Source organism: Falco naumanni, chromosome 2, assembly GCF_017639655.2.
Source record: "Falco naumanni isolate bFalNau1 chromosome 2, bFalNau1.pat, whole genome shotgun sequence".
Lineage (NCBI taxonomy): Eukaryota > Metazoa > Chordata > Aves > Falconiformes > Falconidae > Falco > Falco naumanni.
In genome coordinates, this window is record NC_054055.1 from 73,638,992 (window position 1) to 73,661,887 (window position 22,896).

Sequence of the window (22,896 nt, forward strand, 5' to 3'; positions counted from 1 at the left end):
TCAACCATCCTGGGATTATATAAAGCCTAGGCAAAGTGCTGACATGTAAAACTGGAGCAGCCAAAGGCAGCTGCCCCCCAAGGCATGTACCCAAACTAGCTGCAAGTCCAGTCTTCCACAGCCATGTCATGAGCAACAGCCATGAGGGGTCAGTGATACTGTCATTCCATTTACTCATCTGGGTAAAGAAATGGAAGCTTCGACAAGATAGTACATGCATAAGCTTATCAAGAGGTTGTCAAGAAAGCAAGGAAAGACTTACTGAAGGGTCGGTGCTATTAGAGACAACCTTAATTTTGTTAAAATTGATCTGTGTGCCATTGGTCATTTTCAAGAAGAGAGAGACTGAAACTGTGGCTCTTGGGAACTGAATAAATGATTTTTTACATGATGAGAGTTAGCCAATTACTAAATAGTCAATATTTTATCCCTTTGTGACCAGACCAACAGATGCTGAACTGATGTCCAAGCTGCTGAGAAATATAAAGTGCCTTGGGCTGGAGGGAATAGATGTGCAGCTGCCATAGGAAAAGGGAAAGTTGGAGGACTGCCACCAAAATGGCATGTTTCTGAAGAGACAGTGATGGCCAAAGAAGCAACTAACTTGGAAAAGGTCACCTTATTTGCCTGAAAGTCTCATTCTGCCACTAATTTCTGGAAATAGATCAACTCAGAGGAGTAAGTGTAGTCATCTCCGAGCTGTTTATGAGTCAGAGATTAAAGTGGGCTGATGGAGTGTGAAGAAGTATGGAGGTGTGAGGAAAAGAAAGTGCTCCTCTGTGACTGCTGTGAGATACAGCATCTAACTGCCCATAGGTTAATTGCTTTACAGAGGAATGTCATACCCTTTGTAATCATCATAGGATTTGTTTTTCAGTATTCTTTAAGTTTGTGTTTCAGTGCAGTTGGCCAGGCTGTCCAGGACCACCTTGACCTACGATGGCCATAGTTCCCACCAAATAAACCACCTTAAAATACCCTCCATACTTCTAATGAACTTGAAAAAAAATCAGAAGTAACCTTTCTTATGTGTCCAAAACACTGCTAAGTACCAGCAAACAGCTTGGACAGACGGACATCCATGGCAGCTGTCTTGGACTAGCAGCTGCTCAGAAGAAGGAACTAATATACACTGCTTTCCCTTTCCAGCCCTTTCATCCCTGAGAATTTTATCAGTAAATGCAAGGAAAATATTTAGGATACAGTGACAATGAATAAAGAAATTTTTGCCTTGTTCCCCCAGCCCACCAAACCCACCTACTGTACTCAAGAGCTGCAGCCCTCTCTGGGCTGCAAGGTGAGGTATGCATTCATCTCCACAACAGTTTTCCCTCTGGTGGTTGACATTCCTTTCCAATTCACATCCCAAAAATGTACATTTCTTATGCAAATACATTTTGTTAACCAAGCCAGGAATGTGGCTAAGAGACAACTGAGGAAAGAAGAAGGAAAAACAAAATGTCAAAATCCTTGGTGACTATTGAAAGCACTATGTCTCACTCCAAAACAGGCAGAGAGAGAAATATGGATGCATTAGGTTGGCATTGGCAATTTTATATTCAATCTTTTTATTGCTTTCCTGATATATTGAGTTTGTGAGGGATCTGATTCTCCACTAAGCAGTTTTAAAGAAGGTAATCATGGAAGGTAATATCTGTATCTTTGTGCTAAATTAAACAAGCCAGCTTATGTGGCAAGGGAGTAGGTGTTCTAACAGACCTATTTACTTGAATATTCTCAGTTAGTCTCATTTAATTTCTTAGTTCCTTACAAAAGTATTTCCTCATGCTCCTAGCCAACATAAATGTTCACAGCAGCCAACAACTGCTGCCCCCAAGGAGCACACAGGCTTTGCTGCCGGTCAGCACTTCCAGGTCCCATGCATGAGATGAGTTAAGGAACAGCAGCAGATGTCACAGCATGGCCGATGGGAACCAGCAGTAAGTCTCAGAAGCATGCATTCCTGTACACAGCATCAGCAAGGATGTGGTGCAGACACCAATCACTTCAAAATACACCGTCCCATACCTTGCAATGCCTCTGGAATATCTGACTGTACCCTGAAAAAGCACAACATCTCCAGGCCAGGGCAGGGAATCTTGCGGTGTTTGGTGCAGTCTAAAATCACTCATACACACACACACGGTGGGGGGAATCAAGAAAGGCTTTGTCGGTAAAAGCATTGCAGAAGGAGCCCACAGCCTTCCATAAACTATAAAAGCAAAAAAAATGAAGTCAAAAGAAACCTCTTTCCAGCACGCTTTTGTAGTGACCATTATTTAGCTGGTTTTCCATCTTGTCCCAAAGCATATTTCCATGTTTGGTTGTTTCTCTCCTGTTGGGACTTGCTATGATGCTGCCAGCAATTACGTGCATTGTGGGTGCCAGACCACATTTATGCATTCTCAGCATCCCAGCCCCTTTCAGCTCCTGAAAGTGGGGCCTGCCCCCTGCTCCCCAGGAGCTGCTGTGGACTCTCTCCTGGGCCAGCAGGGCCACCAGCTTCCATCCTCTTGGCTGAGCTCAAATTTACTGCTCCATCCCCTCACCTCCAAACATGACTCCCTCTTTTAATTTGTATTCTCCTCTTTCTGTGCTGGCTGAAGTTGCTTTAAGCTACTGACCCCCATCACTTATTTTTTAAACAAACAAAAACCCTGATGGTGAGTACTTTAAATGGAGTGCCCCCAAATTTGACCCTCAAGTGAATTCTGCAAAGGTTAGCCTGCGTGACTGTCATAAACGCAGCTGCCATCGCAGGAGCCTGGAAAAGCCCACCTCGTGACCCATTTTGAACACACAATCACTGATTCATGGCAGAAATCTCATTATGGACATTAATTTTTTTGAAGAACTGCTGAGCAGCGGATAACAGTGTATCTTCAAATTAAATCCAGTTCAATAAATAGCGCAAAATTAAATCATTCGTTGTCTGGTCTGCCTTGAGCTATACTTAAGCTCTGTGCATGATTAACAGATTAGAATGCGAAAAAAAGCCGCTTAATCTGTCTGCTGCAGAGATACTTTTATTCCCCTGTGCTGCGGATTGTTTTATCTCTAGATACACCAGTCAAGCTCTGCCTGTAGGTCTCAACAGATGGTGTGGCTAGAGGAGCACTGAATTTTCAATTTATCCTGAAACATGGATATATACGTTGTGTCCTTTTAATGATAATACTGTTTTCAATTCTTGCAAAGAGCTACATATTTGTCCTTATTTTATTTATTACAGTAGCATTCCCAGTCAAGATCAACACAGACAAGCAAATGCTGAGAGGCTCAGACATGGGAAATGGCTGGTCCGAGGCCGTGCAGTAATTCAGTGTAAAAGAAAAAGCAACGGCATCCAGATAGCCTGAATCCTGCTATAATGCCTTATCTGTAACAACACACTGTCTTCTATGTGGCTGTCACTTATCCTTTGAATTAGCACTTTATATTAGGACATTTAAATCCTAAATGTTCCTCACAATGTACTTAAATTAATTAACAAAGCTGATGTTCCCAACCTTTATTTTCTTAAATGGAACGTGTTTTTATTTTTTTGTCAGGCTGCATAGCTGTATGACTACACTACTGCACTTAAAAGTAACTGTAGCAGATTCATATAAGGCTCAATCCAACAGGATATAAACTGAGTTTTTCCAATGCAGCAGGAACACGTTTCACTTTCAGCAGAAACAGAGAAATGACAGCGTTCAGCATTTTGCAGGATGAAGCTACTATATACTTGCAATGTTACATACACTGTGTATAGCACTGGAGACAAAGAATATTAGGCACAAATTGAGACCATGCTCAGGTGCCTGGAATGTCACCACACAGTCTTCAGCACCTAAATAACCAGAACATCAGTAGCATCATTTGCATTTAATAACTGAAACTGACTTACACATAGGGGCATATCAGAGTAACAATGAGACACACTGGCATATTCATGTATTTTGAAACATGCAAAAAATATCACCTTGCTGTACCAGGTGATGTTTTGCAGTCTGCTGTGATACCTTCCCTCATTTATGCCAGCTACTTCCACCAGGTGTTTTCTGCCAAAGTGACTGAACACATTAGAAAGCTACTGGCACAGGGGAGTTTTCAACTTGAGCAGTGGGATTTTAATTTAGTAATTCTTTTAAATGACCAGCGTAACTCCCTCAAACCCCTCTGTGGGCTTACAAGCTACGCAGCCAAGTCAGACTTGTACCAGGTCAGGTACAAAATCCCAGTGACAGCCTGCACCAGCTACAAAAGCAGTGTGAGCTACTGAGTCCCACAGCAGGGTGATGTTACATCACCTGCAGCTGCTGAGGCACTGGCTTACATGAGAAGAGAAAAGCTGGCCTAGAAATATGTTTATATGTCAAATGGTTTCCGTTGGTAAGATTTCATGCAATTTTCCTCTACCGAGATTTCAGAAATGAGTCAGGTGATTGTTGAGCCAGTTCTAAAAAGGAAAGTTATCCCACCTGCTGTGTTAGCAAGAGCAAGGATAGTCAAATGGTTTTAGGTAATACTAAGGAATAGCAGAGATGGTTAAATTAATCATTAGTTCTTTATTGTAATTTTCCACTTAACTGATGTTTGAGCAGCTGGCTTTGTTGTGTTAGAGGTTTTTTTCCTAATAGCAATTTTTGTAGTGTCTTCCACTAAAACAGTGGCATCATGTTTTTAAGACCATTATATTGGAGAATATAAAAACCTGGCTTTGTACCTGTCATACTCTTTTTCTGGAGAAAAACATCAGAACAGCAGGGTCTGCAATGTGGAAAATGGTGAGCACTTTTTCAGTAGCTTGTTTAGAAATACCTGCATTTTTAGTGACCTACTTCAAATTCAAGTGGCCATGAGTCCCATACCTAACTGATTTGTAAATCTTGGTTGGAGTGTGCCAAATGCCTAAAAAAAGAATCAAGTGAATCTGAGATGTCTGATATTTGAGGAAAGACTGACTTTCCAGACTCTCCAAAACACAAAAGCATGTGAAAAGAAAACAGCCCAATATCAACAGCTGTCTCCCAGATGTTCCTCAGTTCCCGTTGACGCAGTGAGAAAACATCATTTTATGTGATGAGCTCCTTGCCTGCAGTGCCAGGCTCTGCCCTTCCAGAGTCCTGAGCTCTGAGGAACCAGAGTAGGTGAGCCCCTGGCGTTTCCCACCTTTTATTTTCACTCTCTTACTATTATTGCCAAAGGGACATCCATCCCTATGTTCTTTCTCTTTTTTTTTTTAATGTTGTGACAAGGGAAGTGACAGCTTTGTGCGTGCCACGTGTAAGAGGCACACAGCTATATGCAGCCCAGTCAACCTCAGCAGCCACAAAGACACAGCCAAAGAGACTAGCAGTAAGGCCACCGTGTCTCAGCGTCTTTTAGACATGTCAAATTTGCTGCAAACATGCAGATCCGCTGGGCTCCCACAGTCACCCTGCGTAAATCCAGCAAGCATTAGTCCAACTAACCATTGTAAGTTTGTCCAGGATGCCTGGACAGGCAATGGTGTGGGCCACCAGAGGTTCAGAGTACAGAAGCTCAAGAGGACACCAGCAGCGCTCCAGTCAGAGCTGCAGGGAGGTCCTGAACTGCACAGAGTGATTTTTAGAGCTGAAGGCTGTAGGGCTCGGGGGAGAGAAAAAAAGCTGTCAGTAAGGCCAATGATAGGTGAGTGTATGTGAGAAAATTTTCCCCAGATTTAACACGATCCTAAGTATTTCAATAGTCTCTGAACTATTCTGTGCACCTAAAATAACATAGAGATTTGAGACTGTTGTGTGCTCTTGATTAATTAAGGGTTGTTAAGAGTCCTACTGAAACTATTTTGCTAATGTTTGTATTCTAAAGGTTCTGTGAGACTAATGTGAGAATAATAGGAATAATCCCATCATCATAACAAAAATTAAAGGGAGCTCTGTAACTGCTTGAGTTTGTGATTCAAAAAAGAATAGTTCTGTTTTTCTGTTCAGCTACATTTTATATTTATTCAGTAAAATTCTCCAGTCCTAGTTTAGACTTCTGGTTCAAACACAAAGTCATTTTTTAAGAGTTTATATAAGAAAAGGTAATCTTGGTATTAACAGAATCATTCTGATATTGAACTCACTGTACTGAGAATAGCATAGTTAAAAAAAAAAAAAATAAAATCAAGACCTGACTTTAATTTCATTTATGCTTTACCTGGGTTTATTGCAACTTAGTATTATATTATGTAGTGTAGTTTTGGCGTCATCCTTTCTTGACTTAATTTTATTGCATTTCAACCTCTACATAAAGATTTCTACATCGAAAACCATAATAAATCACATTTCTATCAATAGGTAACACAGGTAACATGAGTACACCACTCTACCAAACTGAAACTACAAATGTTTTGTGTTGACAAGCTTATGATTCTTGCAGCCATATCCAGAGTCACTTTCCAAGGATGTTGCTTCTGTACTGATGCAGGCTGACACAGAAAGGGATATTGTGAAGAGCAAAGTTAGTATGAGTAGGAAAACCACAAGGCACAGACAGAAAATACCCTTTAGTCTGTTATAAAAGCTATGTTATTCAAAGGGAGACTGAGAAAATTAATTCTTTTTCATTCCTGAACTGCAAAATCATGTGTTTTAAAATGGCAATAGAAAGCAGCAGTCTAGTTCGATAGGCAAATTAATTGGAACTGAAATATTAGCCATGTGCTGTTTTATTTGGTCTGGGTTTTTCCCAAACGGAAATAAATAAACCTATACTGAATTTTAAAATCTTTTCACACTTTTAATTTCCTGTAAATACTGTTTCAGATGTTCTGGATTACAGTGGAAACCTGTATATTTTTTCAGCTGAGAAGCTGAAAACTTAGCGACTGATTGCTGATGAGAGTACTGATGACTTAAGAACATCCATAATTTGAAAACTTGAGATATGTCACTATCATCTATTAAACATATCAAACTCTTTTAATTTTCTTCCCTATGTTCTCATTCAGTGGCAGCATAAATTGAGACAGACAGCACTCAGCAAAGCCACACAGCTTGGTGTTGATGCCAGTTTTACCTTCATCACAGGTCAGCTGGAGGCATCGCTAATTAAATCAAAAAAGACGTTAAATGCTTTCTATTTGAACATGCTATGGGGCAGAAGAAATTGTGGTTGAAGCAGTAAAACTCCATCCTGGAACATGTAGGGCTGGAACCCGGATCACAGGGAGCTCTTATTTGGGCCATATGGAGAAGGAAAACAGGTCACCTAACACAAATACAAGTAATTTGAATTACTTTAACTGTTTTCACAGGAGCCTTTTAAAGAGAAATTATTTTTTTTTTTAGGACTCCCAACAGGATAAAGATAAATTAACCAAATAAACAGACACAGGGCATCCTAGATCCTGGACAAAATATTTAAGCAAACTGATCTGTTTGACTTCCTTGCAGAATAACCGTCAGGGTTCCCCAGGGGAAGAGGGACAGCACCGAGCAATCCCTAGGCATCATCCAAACCCCTGAAGTCAGTAAAGCCAAACTACTGTGAAAAAGAGTAACTCAGATTTCCCTACAAACTATGATCCTTTTGGCCCGTTTTTGTAAAGCTTGTAGTGAAGGCCCAAAGCAAGAGGCTACCACTAATTTTTAAATCTGTTGGACTCTAATTAGACAGCTGAAAAAGGCATTTACGGACTGCTGACTACCAGTCAAGTTGGGAAGCCCCAATTAACAGTGTAGCATACTGAGGGAAGACTTTCTCGTTAATAACCAGTAATGACAGCCAGGGAGCTAAACTGGTTCCCAGAGGTTCCAGGAACCCAGAAGTTTCCCAGAATTGCTACCTTCTTGCTGGCTAACAATTTCCTCTTCAAAGTCAGATCATCTGGCACAACCATACACAAGAATAAATTTCAAATGAGTTATACGTTCTGGCATTTGTCTTTCTCCCATACAGGCACAGTAATGTGTCCTGGAAATCATTTGCATCAGAAACTCCCAATTTACAAAATTATCTTTAGAAAAAGTGATGGGACGAATTTATAAAGTAGGTGCAGTGCTTGAGCCCTCAGCATTTTCATTTGCACATGCCAGTACAGATTTGCACATAAGACTGAAATTAATAAAAAGGCATACAGATTCTCAGTCCCAAAACTACATTCTGTGCATGAAAGTGTTGCCGCCTTATGAAGGCACAGCAGAGCTGTAAGTATTTTGCTACAATTGCTGTCAGAGGGTATTTCTGGGGAAAAAAATAATCCCCAGTTAAAAATAGGTCTCAAATTTTCTAGTTCATTTCTTCGCTTGACTGAGCTATGAAAGATTTAGTTCCCTAATTATACTGACACAATGGCTTAACTTGTTGAGTTGCAAAAGCTTGCTGTTGTTCTTAATCAGCATCTCTAGCGCAGCAAGAGTAAATCTGTGACAATGAGAGAAAACAGAAAAAGATTCATAGTTTCTGCCATTAAAAACAATTATTTCCCACGCATTTTAGTGTTGAGGCACTTGTACTCGAAGCTGTGAGACCCCAAACACATTACCATTGGAGTAATTTTTCTTTGGCAGCTACTGTAAATTGCCGGGCAGCAGGAGGCTCGATGGAGGTGCTGGCTGTTAGTGTCGCGTAAGCCCGTTTCTGGGTTGTGAGATGGCTGTCTCACTGCTAATGGGATAACAGAGCACACTACGCAGGGGAAAGGCTAAAAGACTTCAGGTTAGAGTCATCCTTGGGATAGCTTAGAAAGACTCAAGTTACATTAGCATTGAGTTGGATCGTGGAATTGTTTTCTTCTTTCATTGCTACCGATTCATCTGAATTTCCACTGTTACACTTTCTCTTGTACCTCAACAAATACATAAACTCGCTTTGCTCTGCCTTTCACCTCCTGCATTTTCTTGCTGCATTTCCTAGTAGCATTTTCTATCACCTTCAGTAACGGCATTATCTTCCTTTCGTAGAGGAAGTTAGAGGAGCTCACAAGATCACTGACGTCATAAAAAAGACCATGTTTTAAATTTAAAAAATAAAAAAACCCAAACAAAACAAACACCTGCTTTCAATTTTTATTTTTTTTCCCATTTCAATGCTCAGATCTCACATTCTTGGAAAAGCCACATCTTGGAAAACCACAGACAATCCCTACTCTGACACTATGTCGTATATTAGTAATAGATTCATTTAAAAAAAAATCAGAAGTGGAAATGAAACGTGTATGTTTCCCTTGGGTACAGAAGAACTTTCCTGGATGGGTACCCCATCAGGCTGCTGCAGTCGGTTCAGCGATGCCAGACTGTGCCATCAAGAATCCCTCAGCCCAAAAGCAGGCTGCCAGTGCTGGATTTGGCTTCATCCGACCACTTCCCCAGCCCACGCTCTGTGCCCAGCTCTCACGTCAGGCAGCGGAGAGCAGCAGCGTGCCTAACTACAACTTTACCAGTTCTTAGTTAAGAATGACTGGAGAAATTCAGCAGAGAGAAGGGAGCAACACACCCCCTCCCATCCAACTCCACACACGCTACTTGTCCCCAAACTCAACTGCCAGCTCCCCTCAGCCTGCAGGGGCACTGAGGGGTCTCGCGCCTTCCTACTGCCCTGGCTTTTTTGGAGGGAGCTGTTGGATGGTATGATTTGCATGGTGTCTACTTGATTATATTAACCACAACCTGAATCTGTACACCTGGCTTCTCTCAAATCAACCTACAGAGAAACTCAGAGGTCTGGACTTGTGCCAGTTTGACTAGCAGAAGGAGTACACAGACCAAGACAGCTGTGAATGTCACAGTTCTCCTGCCTCATTTCGTCTTTCTTGCAGGTCACTCTTGAAGAGTGACATTGAATGTACATGCAGAGAGCTAAATTACCACCTTCTTCATGTGGCTTTGCATCTGAAGCCCCTTCCACCCGGCAGCTTGCCAGCCCCTGGGTCAGAAGTCTCCTCCCTTTTTGTCTGACTTTCCACTTTCTTCAGATCCTCTAAATTTCTGCTGAGTTGTTCAAAACTTCTGTGATATTTTTGATGTTTTGCAGGCCCTCAATCTCTGTTCTGCTTTGGGGGAAACTCCACTGTGAAAAACCCCTTCTGTGCTGGCCGCCTCAGCTGGAGTCAACAGCTTCTCCATCCTGCTATTCTCAAAATGTTCCTTCTAAGACGTGAGCTACCAAGACTGGTCTCATATGGGAAACGTGGTATTGCACATGTTCAAACATCGGATGACAGCACAACTTCAAAATAAAAATACTGTCCTAGTTTGTTGGCATCTTGAAGCTTTTTTAGCTGCCATTAACCACGGACTTCCTTTTGGCTGAAGTCTGTGAGTGACAATATCTGCAAACAGAGAGCTCATTAACAGCCAGGATGTTTGAGGGCAGTGCTCCCCTCTGCTAATATTTATCAGCTAATCAAGCTATTTTTAATCACAAAGAGCTCTTTGAAAACGACAAGAGCATGCGAGAGCTGAAAGATGGCTAGATATAGAGGCAACTATTTCTATTTTGAAACCTCTGCTGAGAAGATAAAAATGATTCTGAGGCTGAAATGCGGTGTTCCAGCTTTTACTGTCTCTCTTGTCAGTAGAAGTACCATGGGAGACAGAAGAGCAAAACGTAAGTTAGAGAGATAATACACAGGAAGCCAATGTTATGTTAGATTAAAAGCAGCCAGTACTTTCAGTGACAAGCTTGGAAACTAGAAAGGAAATACTGCTATACTAAACTATGCAGAACACGTTATGCCTATATTCTTCCCCACCCCCACTCCCTTTATAAAACAACATAAAACACAGAATTATCACCAGGAAATGGCAGGAGCTAGATGCCAAAACGGCCAGGCTGCTTTGCAGACCAGTGAAGAACCTGCCTGCCTCTCTTGGGACCTGAGCTGTCCTGTTCTTGGAAGGCGATCCAGAAGATCATCTGTATATATAAATGGTGCTTTATGGTTCATGGAAAAAGCCTAAATGGGGGGAAATCATCCCCTTCACTTGTGCTGGAGAGAACAAATTAACACAGAACTGAAAAGCAAGAAAAGTGAAAGCTGATCTCTTCCCAGCTCTATTTGGACCAGCAATCTACTCCCCAACGCTCATACGGGGTAGTTCTCATGACCCCTCAGGAAGGCTGAAGCTTGGTGATTTCAAGCCTAGCTTAGCTCAGGCGCCTGCTGGGTGGCAGAATGAATACCAGCTTTACTGGAATGTCCCTATGCCAAAAAAGCCCTAACCCAAAACAACTGAAGTAAACACTTAGAGGCTAATCCTCTTTCAGTAGAGGAACTGATGTGAGGGTGCATAACAAAACATTTACTGTGATTCTTTTTTGGTTTGATAATCTTCTAACAAATGACTATGTTTTTTGTCTTAGTAAAGATGTAGCCTGTGGTAAAGTGATTTGTGTCTTTTACCTGTTCCAGAACAGTTGCCACAGAAATTTGTAGCTTCATTGTCTGACAAAAAAAAGTCATAAAAAGTAGTAAATGTAGTTTTATTTCTATGGTTTCTCATTTGTCTGACCGGCTGTCTTACTCTGTGAGATGTTTCATACTTTTCAAGAGAGCTTTGCTTTAGTTAGGCAGTTTTAAGACCTTAATTTTCATTTTTAGACAAACGTGTCACAGAAACTAATACAAAACTAGTTTAAGGTCATGCATTTTGCACTGTGGCTCCTTCGTCAGTGATGGTGCTGATGCTACTGCCAACCCAATATTTTATCTTACAAAGGGGAAAGCCCAGCAGCTCAGTTATCCATTCTAATCCGCACTTCTCAGGATCCTATCTGGGTAATTTTTCCAAAATTACTATTTTGCATGACGCCACAGGCGCTGGAGAGATACCTCTCAAAATACTAGCTATGCATGTTCTTTGAATAGGGGAAGATTTGTTGTCAAGTCTGTGACCTGGTTTAGGCAAGCGTGGTTTTATTCTGTTGTCCGCCTTTAGTTGCTTGAGGGTCTGGATGAAATGCTGGCCTTTACAGAGCCAGAGCTGAAACCCACACTGGTGTATCTTGCTATTTAAAAAGCCCAAAGCCATAACAAATATAAGCAGTGACATGTATGTTGGGGCAGAATTTCCCTTCCAATGCCATCATTTCTAAATTCTTCTGCTCAGGAGCATTCAAGTCTTGTTTGGCACCATCTACTCACTCAGCACACCATAAACTGCAGGAAGCCCAGTCTTTAACACTTATTTAACAGAGGTCAAGTAAAGTGTCAGCAGGCAGACTGCTGGCTCACCACCTGGACAGAAAAGAAGCATGCTTTTTCTTTCACACTGCTTTGTACTCCCTGTATTCTGCCCAATAAATTTGAAATGAGATTTTTCTTTAGCTAGACATTCAGACTGTGTGCAGCAGCTGCAGACTTCGTATCTATATATCTATACTATAGAAGGAGCAGTTTTAGAACCTGTGTAACTAGCGGGTCACTTCTGCATCCTGTTGTATGTGGTATCGTTGACCAAGGTTGTGTCACGTGCCTTACCACAGGTGCATGCATACCGCACGGTCTGTTCTGAGAGTCAAAGCATCACACACTGGTGGTGAAAACTCTGTTATCCTCGCTGTATTTCACTCTACACCATACTCAAATATTAGTAGCGTTTTACAGAGGATTCCATCCACTTCCTAGAGGTTAGGACAGTCAGCAGCCCTCACTACACAGTCAGCAGGTCGGGGACATTGCTTTCCTGCCAAACAGATGCCTGGGATCGTGGTCCATCACTTTCTGTGAGGAACTTCCAAGGTCAGCCAGGGGCTGGGCATTTTGAGACTATATATTCTAATTTAAACACCTGAAGCCAACCTCTTGTTGGCTCTTCATCCCACGAGAGATTTATTCAGGCAAATCTCAGACATCTAAAAAAACTAGAAGTCTAAGTCTGAGCCGGTAACGTTATGCTGCCGCTGCAATTAATAACGAGAAGGGTTATCAGAAGGCTATCGGACATCCAAGACAGGCTGAATGTTTCACCGTGGGTGCCCATTTCTTCCTACCAACTGCAAAGGGTGACCAGCTCAGACAGACACAAAACTTTCAGATTAATAAACTGGAGCAACGAGTCGCGATCGAGATGTGCGTATCCCATCAGCACACACACACACAGACAAAAGCGCGGCTGAGCAATCCCGCCGCTCTCTACAGCGCCAACCTGCAGTATCCCTGAAACTCCCTGCAGATTTTAACAGCTGCCATCCGTCCCAAAATCGCATTCGCACCTCGCTCCGCTACCCCAGCCTGTTCTTTCTCTGGGGACCCGGCAGGCAACCGGACCGAACGCGCCTCCTCGGCACACGCTCAGCCTGCCGGTACCTGCCCCGGCTAACGCACCTCCCCTGCGGTGCGCGTCCCGCGGTGCCGAGCGCCCCCCGGCCCTGCCCGAGGGGAGGAGGGGGCCGGGCGGGCAGGAGGAGGGGGCGGGCGAGGGGCGGCCCGGAGCCCCGCGCAGCAGAGCGGCGGCAGCCCGGGCCCCGCCGGCGGCGGCTCTGGGGGCGGTGGCGGGGGCAGGTGCGGGGGCTGCCGCGCCGCGCAGCGAGGAGGAGGAGGCGGCGGCGGCGGAGGAGGAGGAGGAGGCGGAGGAGGAGACGACAGCGACGACGGCGAGGGCTGGGCGGGCGGCGGGGCTGGCGGCCCCGAGCCTGGCCGGCGTGCCCGTGGGCGTGCTCCCGGCGGGGAGGGCCGCCCGCAGCCCACACCCCCCGCCGCCGCCGCTAACTTTGCCTGTTCGCGAAGAGCCGCCATCCGGCAGCCAGAGGGTCGGCGGAGCCCCGGCGGTCCCGAGCCGAGCCCCGCGATGAAGGGCCGCCGGCGGTGGCGGTGGCGGGGCTTCGCCGCCGTGCTGGTGCTGTACACGCTGCTGCTGCTCCTGCTGGTGCCCTACGCGCTGGACTACGGGGCCAGGCGGGGGCGGGCGGACGAGGAGCCGCTGCTGCGGCGCTGCCCCAGCCTGGAGGAGGCGCTGAGCGAGTGGGGCTGGGAGCAACGGCAGCCGCCGCTGGACGAAGAGGAGGACGAGGAGGGCGGCGGCGGCGGCACGGCGGGTAACGGCAGCGCGGCGGCGGCGGGGAAGCGGCACATCTACCTGCACGCCACCTGGCGCACGGGCTCCTCCTTCCTGGGGGAGCTCTTCAACCAGCACCCCGACGTCTTCTACCTCTACGAGCCCATGTGGCACCTGTGGCAGGCCCTCTACCCGGGGGACGCGCTGAGCCTGCAGGGCGCCCTGCGCGACATGCTGCGCGCCCTCTTCCGATGCGACTTCTCCGTCCTGCGCCTCTACGCCGCCCCGCCCGGCCCCCGCGACCCGCTGGCCCCTGCCCCGCCCGCCGCCGCCAACCTCACCACGGCCGGCATCTTCGGCTGGCGGACCAACAAGGTGATCTGCTCGCCGCCGCTCTGCCCCGCCGCCCCGCGGCCCCGTCGGGAGGTCGGCCTCGTCGACGGCGCCGCCTGCGAGGAGACGTGCCCGCCGCGGGCGCTGCGGGAGCTGGAGGCCGAGTGCCGCAAGTACCCGGTGGTGGTCATCAAGGACGTGCGGCTGCTGGAGCTGAGCGCCCTGCTGCCGCTGCTGCGGGAGCCCGGCCTCAACCTGCGGGTGGTGCAGCTCTTCCGCGACCCCCGCGCCGTCCACAACTCCCGCCTGAAGGCCAGGCAGGCGCTGCTGCGGGAGAGCATCCAGGTGCTGCGCAGCCGCCACCGCGCCGAGCCGCGGGGGCCGCCCCGCCAGCAGCAGCAGCAGCAGCAGCTACTGCTGCCGCCCGGGCTGCTGGGCGGGCGGGCGCCGCAGCCGCAGCACCGTGCCGAGTTCTTCCTCGGCGGCGCGCTGGAGGTGATCTGCCAGGCCTGGCTGCGCGACCTGCTGCTGGCCCGCCGCGCCCCGGCCTGGCTCCGCCGCCGCTACACGCAGCTGCGCTACGAGGACCTGGTGCGGGAGCCCCGCGCCCAGCTGCGCCGCCTGCTACGCTTCGCCGGGCTGCCGGTGCCGCCCGCCCTGGAGGCCTTCGTGCTCAACATGACCCGCGGCGCCGCCTACTCCTCCGACCGGCCCTTCCTCATCTCCGCCCGCGACGCGCGGGAGGCCATCCACGCCTGGCGGGAGCGCCTCAGCCGCCAGCAGGTGCGGCAGGTGGAGGCCGCCTGCGGCGAGGCCATGAGCCTCCTCGCCTACCCCCTCAGCGGCGGCGACGCCCGGTAGCGCCGCCGACCCGCGGCCGGCGGGGAGAGCCCGCCGCCGGGTGAGGGTGAGGGCGGGGGCGGCGCGGGGCCGGGCGCGGAGCTGCGCCGCGGGCGGCCGGGTGGGCGCCGGGGCCGGACGGGCGCCGTGGGGCAGAGCCGAGCGCGGCGGTTCGCAGCCGGCGTGGCGGCGGCCTCACGGGCCGGGCGCTGCCGCGGAGGGCGGCCCTGGCGGGAGCGGACCCGCCTGGCCTCAGGCACGGGCAGCGCTGCGGGGCCCGGCCCCCCGTGCCCGCCCGTGGTGCGGCGGGGCGAGGGTCGCTCGGGGGTGCCTGTGGGCACGGCGTCGAGCTCGGAGCCCTTCTAGCGGGACAGCACGTGCAGCGCCTGGGGGGTTCTTCGTGAAAACTGCGCCGAAGCTTAAAAATCCCACCGAGGCAGGCTCCCAGCAGGGCACCGGGCCCTGGAAAGGTGTTGCTGTGAGAGCATCGCTGCCGCCGAGCGCTGTGACAGGCTGGGCTCTACCCTGTCCCTGCTGGAACACCTGCGGGGGGCTTCTGTGAAGGTGGCTGCAGAGGTCAGTGGAGGCCTGGGTGGGCAGGAGGTGCCCTCCGGGCCGCTGGCGCCCTGGGGAAGGGGGTGCCAGCTGCAGGAGGGGGAACCGTGTCCGACTGACTGCATCCATCGTCCAGAGCCGCAGGGTGAGTGGTTACGCAGAGGCAGTAAGCGTTGGCCGGCTTACGTCTGTCAAAGATTTTTGCAGCAGAAATGCTGTTCAGAAGAAATCTGTAATTCTTTTTAAAGTAGGATTTTTTTTTAATATATTGATAGCGTTAGGCAGTGATGCTCCTGTGAGATACAAGTGACTAACATCTTTCTTGGGGACACGCGTAGCAGTGACTGTAACTGGAAGGCGAACGCTCGGTATTTCCATTTTGTTTTCTCAGCCAGATGAGAGAATCACTTTTCTTCCCTTGCTTCCGGGCTGACACATTGTGCTGTGCACAGGGTCCTCCTGGTCACATCCCTTCCGAACAATAACATCCTCTCAGCTGGCAACTCCTGGACAAAAGCAAGCGTTTCCTAAGAGGCTAAGACAAATTAATGGTGACGTTCCAAAATAAAAACTTGTATTTAAAAAAAAAAAAAAAAAAAAAAAGAAAACCTTAAGTTTTATTTTAGATTTTAAATGCCGTTTTCCTGTGGATACCCTGCAACTTGTATGAGAAGGGTGTGCATGTGTGTGTGCATGTACAAATACCTTTTCTTTATTTCTTAATTTGGGGATAGAAGGTTCAATTGTAATTTAGGGATGCGGTACTGTAACTGTACTTAGAGACTGCTTTTGAGTCCATTACAGTCTGGCTGTGTTTAAACGTCCCTGCAAAAGTATATAGGGTTATAGGGATGTTTATGTGCAGTCCTCAAATGCAAACTGAGAACATGAACTTCAAATGGAGGATATTCCAGGATCAGGAAGAAAGCAATATTTAGATATAAAAGTGCTGGAAATAAAGGCAGTTCAAAGACATTCTGTTCTCGTGGAGGAAATGTTTGAACTGCGTTGTAGGTTTTTGTGCTCTGCGTATTGTGCTGTAAAACATGTCAGTGAGTTAGGATGAACCTTCATTTATTTAAGCTCTTTTTCTTCCTTGACCCTCCCACATGACAATGCGTTGGCACACGTTTCTTTTGTTATCTGACAGGAAAATGTAGTCATAAAAATGTTTTTGAGTAAATCTGTCCATTTAACGGCAGCATGCTTCATACAATTCTGCGTCCTTTGGCTTGTGCTTGAAGTAAAAATTACAGGGGCTTGTTCTGTGCTGGAGCAACCTTTCTTATTATCTAAGGGACGTTTCTGTATTCTTTCACAGGCGCTGCGAGACCAAAATTTGTCGCTGGGTGTTCTAGGGGTATTTAATAATTGTATTTGTATAGATGGACAATACCTGTCTTAATGCCTTGATGACCTGCATTGGCTAACCTATTTTGGAAAGCTTTTCTGGGAATACACCCAGCCTGGCTTGCACTGACAGGTTTGGGAAGAAAATAAGACTTTCTTGCATGCCAAAAGATGATACGGTACTTACATCCTTGTGTCAGATGGAGATTGAAATCCAGTGTACCCTGATGATCTTTTTAGCAAGTTGCAGTCACGGATTTGTACAGTGCAACTGTTAAGCATTCACTTCACCTTGACAGGGCGTCTCATCTTGCTGTTTCAGGTGGTAAATGCCTTTCATAAGAAATTTTTAGAAATCCACGCTTAGTTTCACTTACGCTGGTTCATCATGATGAAGAAAGAAGTGTTACCATCTAGTGTAACTTGATGCTTAACAGCTGGGAGGAAATCCACTAATTGCAAATTATTTAGTATTCTCTGAAGCAGTTTCTGTGTTTGATGTAGATGTGTTTTCTGTGTCAAGGCTTCTCTCAACAGAAGTTGCTCAGTAACACAATTGCTCTTTATTAGTGATTCAATTTTTTTTCTCATCCCAAGCTGCTCTTGTAGGGTTTTTTTATATACTGTGAAAAGGGCTCTGTTGGGCAATGTGTACAAAATACAGCAAGTGCAATTCGTGGGCTGCATTCAGGGCACCTGAGTTCAGTAGAAGACTCTGCAAAAACAATTCAGAGGGAATTTCCAAAGCTGAAAAAGGAGTAAGTAGCCCAGAGTGGGATCTTAGAGCAGGATGTGCAAGAGCATCTAAGACTGGATGACAGTTGCTTAATGATTGAAATTGTGACATGTGCGCTTCAGTCACTAGAAGGCTTTCTAGAATTCCCCTGCCTCAGGAGGACAACTAAGGCTCACCAATAAATGCATCCCATTTTTCTCTCCAAGGTGTTTTGGTGGTGTTGGAGAGCGTCGTTTACAGCATATACTTGTTGGCCTTGAAACTCATACCCTGAAGAAAAAAAAATGTACTGTCAAATGTCAGTGTGGTACTTACCTGAAAAGACAGAACAAGTCTCATTAGGACACCCAGCGTGGAGTTTCACTGGCAGAAGTCTCTGAAAGTAAGCAGAAATTGCTGAAAGCGGGATGTCTGTGGTTAAACTGCATTTTGAGAGCAGCTGGACGTTTATGGCTCGGTCACCAGCTTTTTTACTTTAATTGGGCTCAACTGAGACTTTGAAGTGAAGTCCCAGTTCTGCTAAACGATGTAGAAAACCGAACCATAATGCATCCTTTAGAACAGAGGATGGCATGATAAGCAAGGGAACAATAAACACATCTTACAGCCAAGCTGGACTTGGCAGGCTTAGAATCGGAGAGCAGGACCAAGCCACGGAGTTTTAGTAGTTCAGGCTGAGATTTGGGAAAAATGCCTAGTTGTGCTACATTACATATAATGAATTAACAACTTTCATGTATTAAGAAGACATAGTAGGAAATGGGAACAGACCCGACAAATGCTCACAGGGCTTATTTCCATTGTCTGTTTTTACTTTTGGTCATCATGTATCTGCCTTAAGGAAGGTAGAAACTTGAGTATTGGAATTGTATGTAAAACACTGTGATATTTCCACGCTGGGATTGCTCTCTTACAAGATTGTCTGTATTTAAATTGTTGCTTTTGGGGAAACAACTTTTTGACACTTGTAGTGACATACTTGGGAGAAACACTGGAAGTCCAGAAGTCCAGAGCAAAGAAATACTTAGCACCGCCTTCCTTTTCTCCCTAGAATATTACTGATGGAGTTATTGTAGATACCTGTGGTACATACATACATATTTCAGATACAACATAAATGGTTTAGTAGCTCCCTCAGCTGCAGTATCTAACAGAAGTGTTAGAATGGTCGTAGAGTTACTTAACAGTTTCACTATTGCATGGGTCATTTTAGCCCTCCCTCCACCCCCCACCTCCATCAGTCCGCGCATCAAGAGAAGTTCTGAGTTTCTCCATTAAGTTCTCAATATCACCACTTTCTGTAAGCCCGATGATAAAAAACCAGTGCAGAATGTCTGGATTTATTATGGTAATACAATTAAGCAACACTTTGGTGAAGAACGAGTTCGTGAAACACTTAAAACAAGCCTGACAGCGCATTCTGTTCCTTTCTTGAACCTGAAGAGTTGCTGCTGAGACTCTGATGGTAGCTGAAGTATGGGGACAGTAAGAATGGTGCATGTTATTTCTCAGAATCACCTTGCAATCCATGCAGCACTGGGACTACCTTAGATGTTATTTTGCCATTCCTATCTAACTTGACACGACACCTGGCACTGCGGAGGAGGGGATGAGAAAAATACAATTGTCCAAGCAAATCTTGCACTAGTAGAAGTTTTCAACACCTCATGGGCGATCTGTGTGTGAGTGAGGGGCTGGGGTCCAGGTTGTCCTTCTCTTGACTGTGGTTTAAAGAAATTAATATTAAATCCAATCTTGTTGAGGTGGTGGGTTTCAATGACTAAGGGACCTGTCACTTGTAGCTGAGACGTACCTTTGGCAGTCTTGGCTCTGGACAACAGGCTGGAAGCTGATTAACGTTTTAGTACTTACAGTCTGTCTGGGTATTGAGTACTGGGGAATTCTTGCTTCCAGCACTGAGGTGTTAAGCTCTGCTGCTGACCTGCAGCGCCTGCAGCGCTATTGCTTGGTGTTGGTAAATGGGAATCGGGTCTTTCCCCAGCATTTCCAAATTTGTTGCCCTGTTTCTAGTTGTCCAGCTTTGCCAAACTTCAACCATACGTACGCAGAAACTTCTTGGGCTTAAGGTTTGAGTCTCTTTGGGGAACTGCAGTCAAAACAATGCATGTTCTTTGGAACCCAGGCTTAGGATGCGGTGCTTTTTTGCCTATGTTCAAATACTCTCAGAGATGTTTCTTTGAAATAATTTGTTGCTTCAGTACCTTCAGACAGGAACTCAAATTTGGGTAGGGGAAACGGCCTCTGTGTAGAGGATGCCCCCGTGTTTTGTTTTTACCTTTGCCTTCTATTCTGATTTGGCCAAATAAGTTTATGTTTGTAAAAAAAAATATAGCATGTGCTCAAGTGGTTTTGGTATGTGTGTTTATCTTTATGGCAAATAAAATCTGCATTGGTTTTATCTGCAGTGAGCATGCTCACACCTCTTTCTTTCCCATAGGAAAGCTCACTGTGGTACAAGACATAACGGCAGTGGGAATCAAAGCCATGTAACTACGGCTGGGGCTGCAGCGCTGGTGCTGAGCAGAGAGGAGTCTGCTGTCCCTGCGCTCCCACCAATGCCTTCTCTAGTCCCTCTTGCCCTTTGCTGCTAGGCCTAAGGAAGACTCCTGAATCCAGCGTTCAGCTTTCCAGTGCTTAATAATGGAAAGGACTGTAGGTGAGAGGGAGAGGACACTGCTGATGGATGAGGTAAACACGAGGGGACAGGGGAAAGGAACTGCCTTTGAGTCATGAGAGGTAGATGGGCAAAGGGCTTGAGTGTGAGAAGGCTGAGGGACTGGGCTTTCTTGAGGAGGGGCAGCTGGAAGCTTTAACTGCTTTAATTGGAAAAGGCATCCAGGAGCACATGGGAGGGAAGGAAGGGACATTGGAAGAGCAAGCTGGGAGATGTAGGGACTAAGAGCGGAGCTGCAGTGGGGCACTGGGAATTGCCCCAGGAGCGTCGTTCCCAGGAGATCGCGGAGGAGAGTTCAGGGGAATGGAGAGCAGGGTGAGGCCGAATCCGAATTGTAGTGGAAAAACTGGCAGCTCTCTAAGTCAGGTCTTGCTTCCTCCCTGCTCCAGTGGCTGTGCAGACCACTGTGCTGGTCCATGGGGCAACAGTGACTTGCCTTCTGCTGTCCCTTTCCCAGCCCATACAAACACACTTCTGCAAACCAGGCTCCTCCCTTCCCCCTGCATAAGGACTTTATTAACGGCCCCACAGCTCTCCTAGCAGCATCGAGGTGGGAGGCATGGGAGGAAGTGCTCGTAAAGCTTAAGCTTGTAAAAATGGTCATCCCCTGCCTCCCAATACTGTCAGGCCCAGCTTGTGAGTACAAAAGATGGTGTGAGAGCTGTCTCATCCAGCTGCCTTTGCCTGAGGTGCCTTTGTGGTCCCTTCTGCAGTGGGCATTGCCACCAGCTGCCAGAAAAAGGGGTCTGGAGGAGGCCTTTGTCCATGTCCTTGGTTCAAGTGACAGACGTTTGCACACTGGATTTAAAAGTCCTGGTTCTAGCAGTGACTTGTGTGTATCACTGACATCTATTGTTTTCAGTATGAGCGTTATTAAAAATTCCAGGAAACCTCTTGTATGTGCACACTGTTACAGAGACATTCGATGTGTGTGCTGCAAAGTCAAGCACTGAAGGAAATCTGCTGCTTCCCCTTTCATGCTCCTTGACAGTCATATATATATATATATATATATATATATATCATCTCCCAGGTGGTTAGTTTTTCTCCTCTGCAGCACTTGGTCAGCACACAAGGTTAGACCCAGCTGGGGCAGGAACGGGTTGTGCAACGTGTCCGGCACCAGGAGCATTGCCTGGTCTGTGTCAGGAGCTGGAAAACATAGCAATCCAGTAGGAGACTGAAGGAGGAGAAAGTATGGGGGCAGCGTCTCATGGCTGAGGTATTCAAAAGCTCTCAGAGGAACTGGACTCAGCCCCTGGCGCCAGACTGTGAGATGTTAGGCAAATAATCTAGCTTTTCTGAACAGGCCAAGTCCGTATCAGGCTCGCTGGAGCTGAGTGATGCATTTGGTATGCTGGAGCTGGCTTCGCAGGACGGCCGTAGAGCAGCAGGCAGCGAGCAGGTGTGCCTGGTCAGGAAGCACCGGTGGCTCAGGGGGTGACCGAACCCTTGAGCGAGCTAGTTGTGAAAAGGGCAAATGTACAGTGGCATTCACATGTTCTCTGTCCTAGCCACCCAAGTCCCACGAGGATGAATTCAGATTTTTAACAGATAAAGAGAAATGTCGAGTGAAGTAACAGCCCTCTTTCTTGGAGAAGAGCAAGCTGTGTGGCTTATTTAGCCTCAAAGTCAAGGCTGAAAGAGGACAGCGGTGCACGGTGGCGTGAGCAGCACTGTGGGAGAGAGGTAATCGAGCTACGAACAATACTGGCATAAGAACAGATTTTTGTACATGAGCAATGAATCACTTCAGCCTGGAAGGTGGCGGTGTTTTTTGTAACCATGAGAACAGCGTGGCAGGAAGGGAGGGAAAAAAGACACTCATTTTAAAAGACGACTCCACTAATTCAGAAATAGAAAGGAACTGATAGGGTAGACAACCCTGTTACAGCACGATACAAAGCTATGTAGTCCAGGAGCCCCGTGATCCATGGAAAGTTCTGTACAGAGTGCTGAAGTCTCCTGAAAAATCAGCTTTGATGTACAAAAAGACCGGAGCTCCAGTTTAAAGATGCTTTGTACATTTTGGTTCTGCTCTGTGAAAAGGAGGCAACGCTGACCTTCACAGAAATGTTGTAAAATAGTTTGTTATGGAGTACTCTTTCCTAGGGGGAAATCTGGTAATTTTGTCTTTGCCAGTATTTGAATAAAATGTATCAGAGCTGTACAATAAATCAAGAGGAAAACAACCCCTACACCATTAATTCTGTAATTTCTGCCCCGTGTTTGTTCGAGAAGACGGGAGCTGAGGGGAAAGGCAAGGCGGTGTGTGTTTGTGTAAGCAGAAGCTGTGTGGTTGTTCACTTGCGATGGATAGAAGTCCCGGCTGCGTAAGCAAGTGTAGGGTGCGGGGCCACACAGCCCTAGCACTACCCTAGCTGCGGTAAAGCAGTCTTTAATGTTTTGCCATAGATCTGTGAAATTACTAACTT

At 46.7% G+C, this 22,896-nt stretch overlaps 1 protein-coding gene across 1 annotated transcript; it reads left to right on the plus strand.

Moving 5' to 3' along the window:
• Nucleotides 1-13,502: 13,502 nt before the first annotated feature.
• CHST7 (carbohydrate sulfotransferase 7) lies at nucleotides 13,503-20,191 on the plus strand. Its single transcript, XM_040584840.1, has one exon. The coding sequence runs from the start codon at nucleotides 13,746-13,748 to the stop codon at nucleotides 15,144-15,146; it is 1,401 nt and encodes a 466-aa protein (XP_040440774.1). The 5' UTR covers nucleotides 13,503-13,745; the 3' UTR covers nucleotides 15,147-20,191.
• The last annotated feature ends 2,705 nt before the right edge of the window (nucleotides 20,192-22,896 follow it).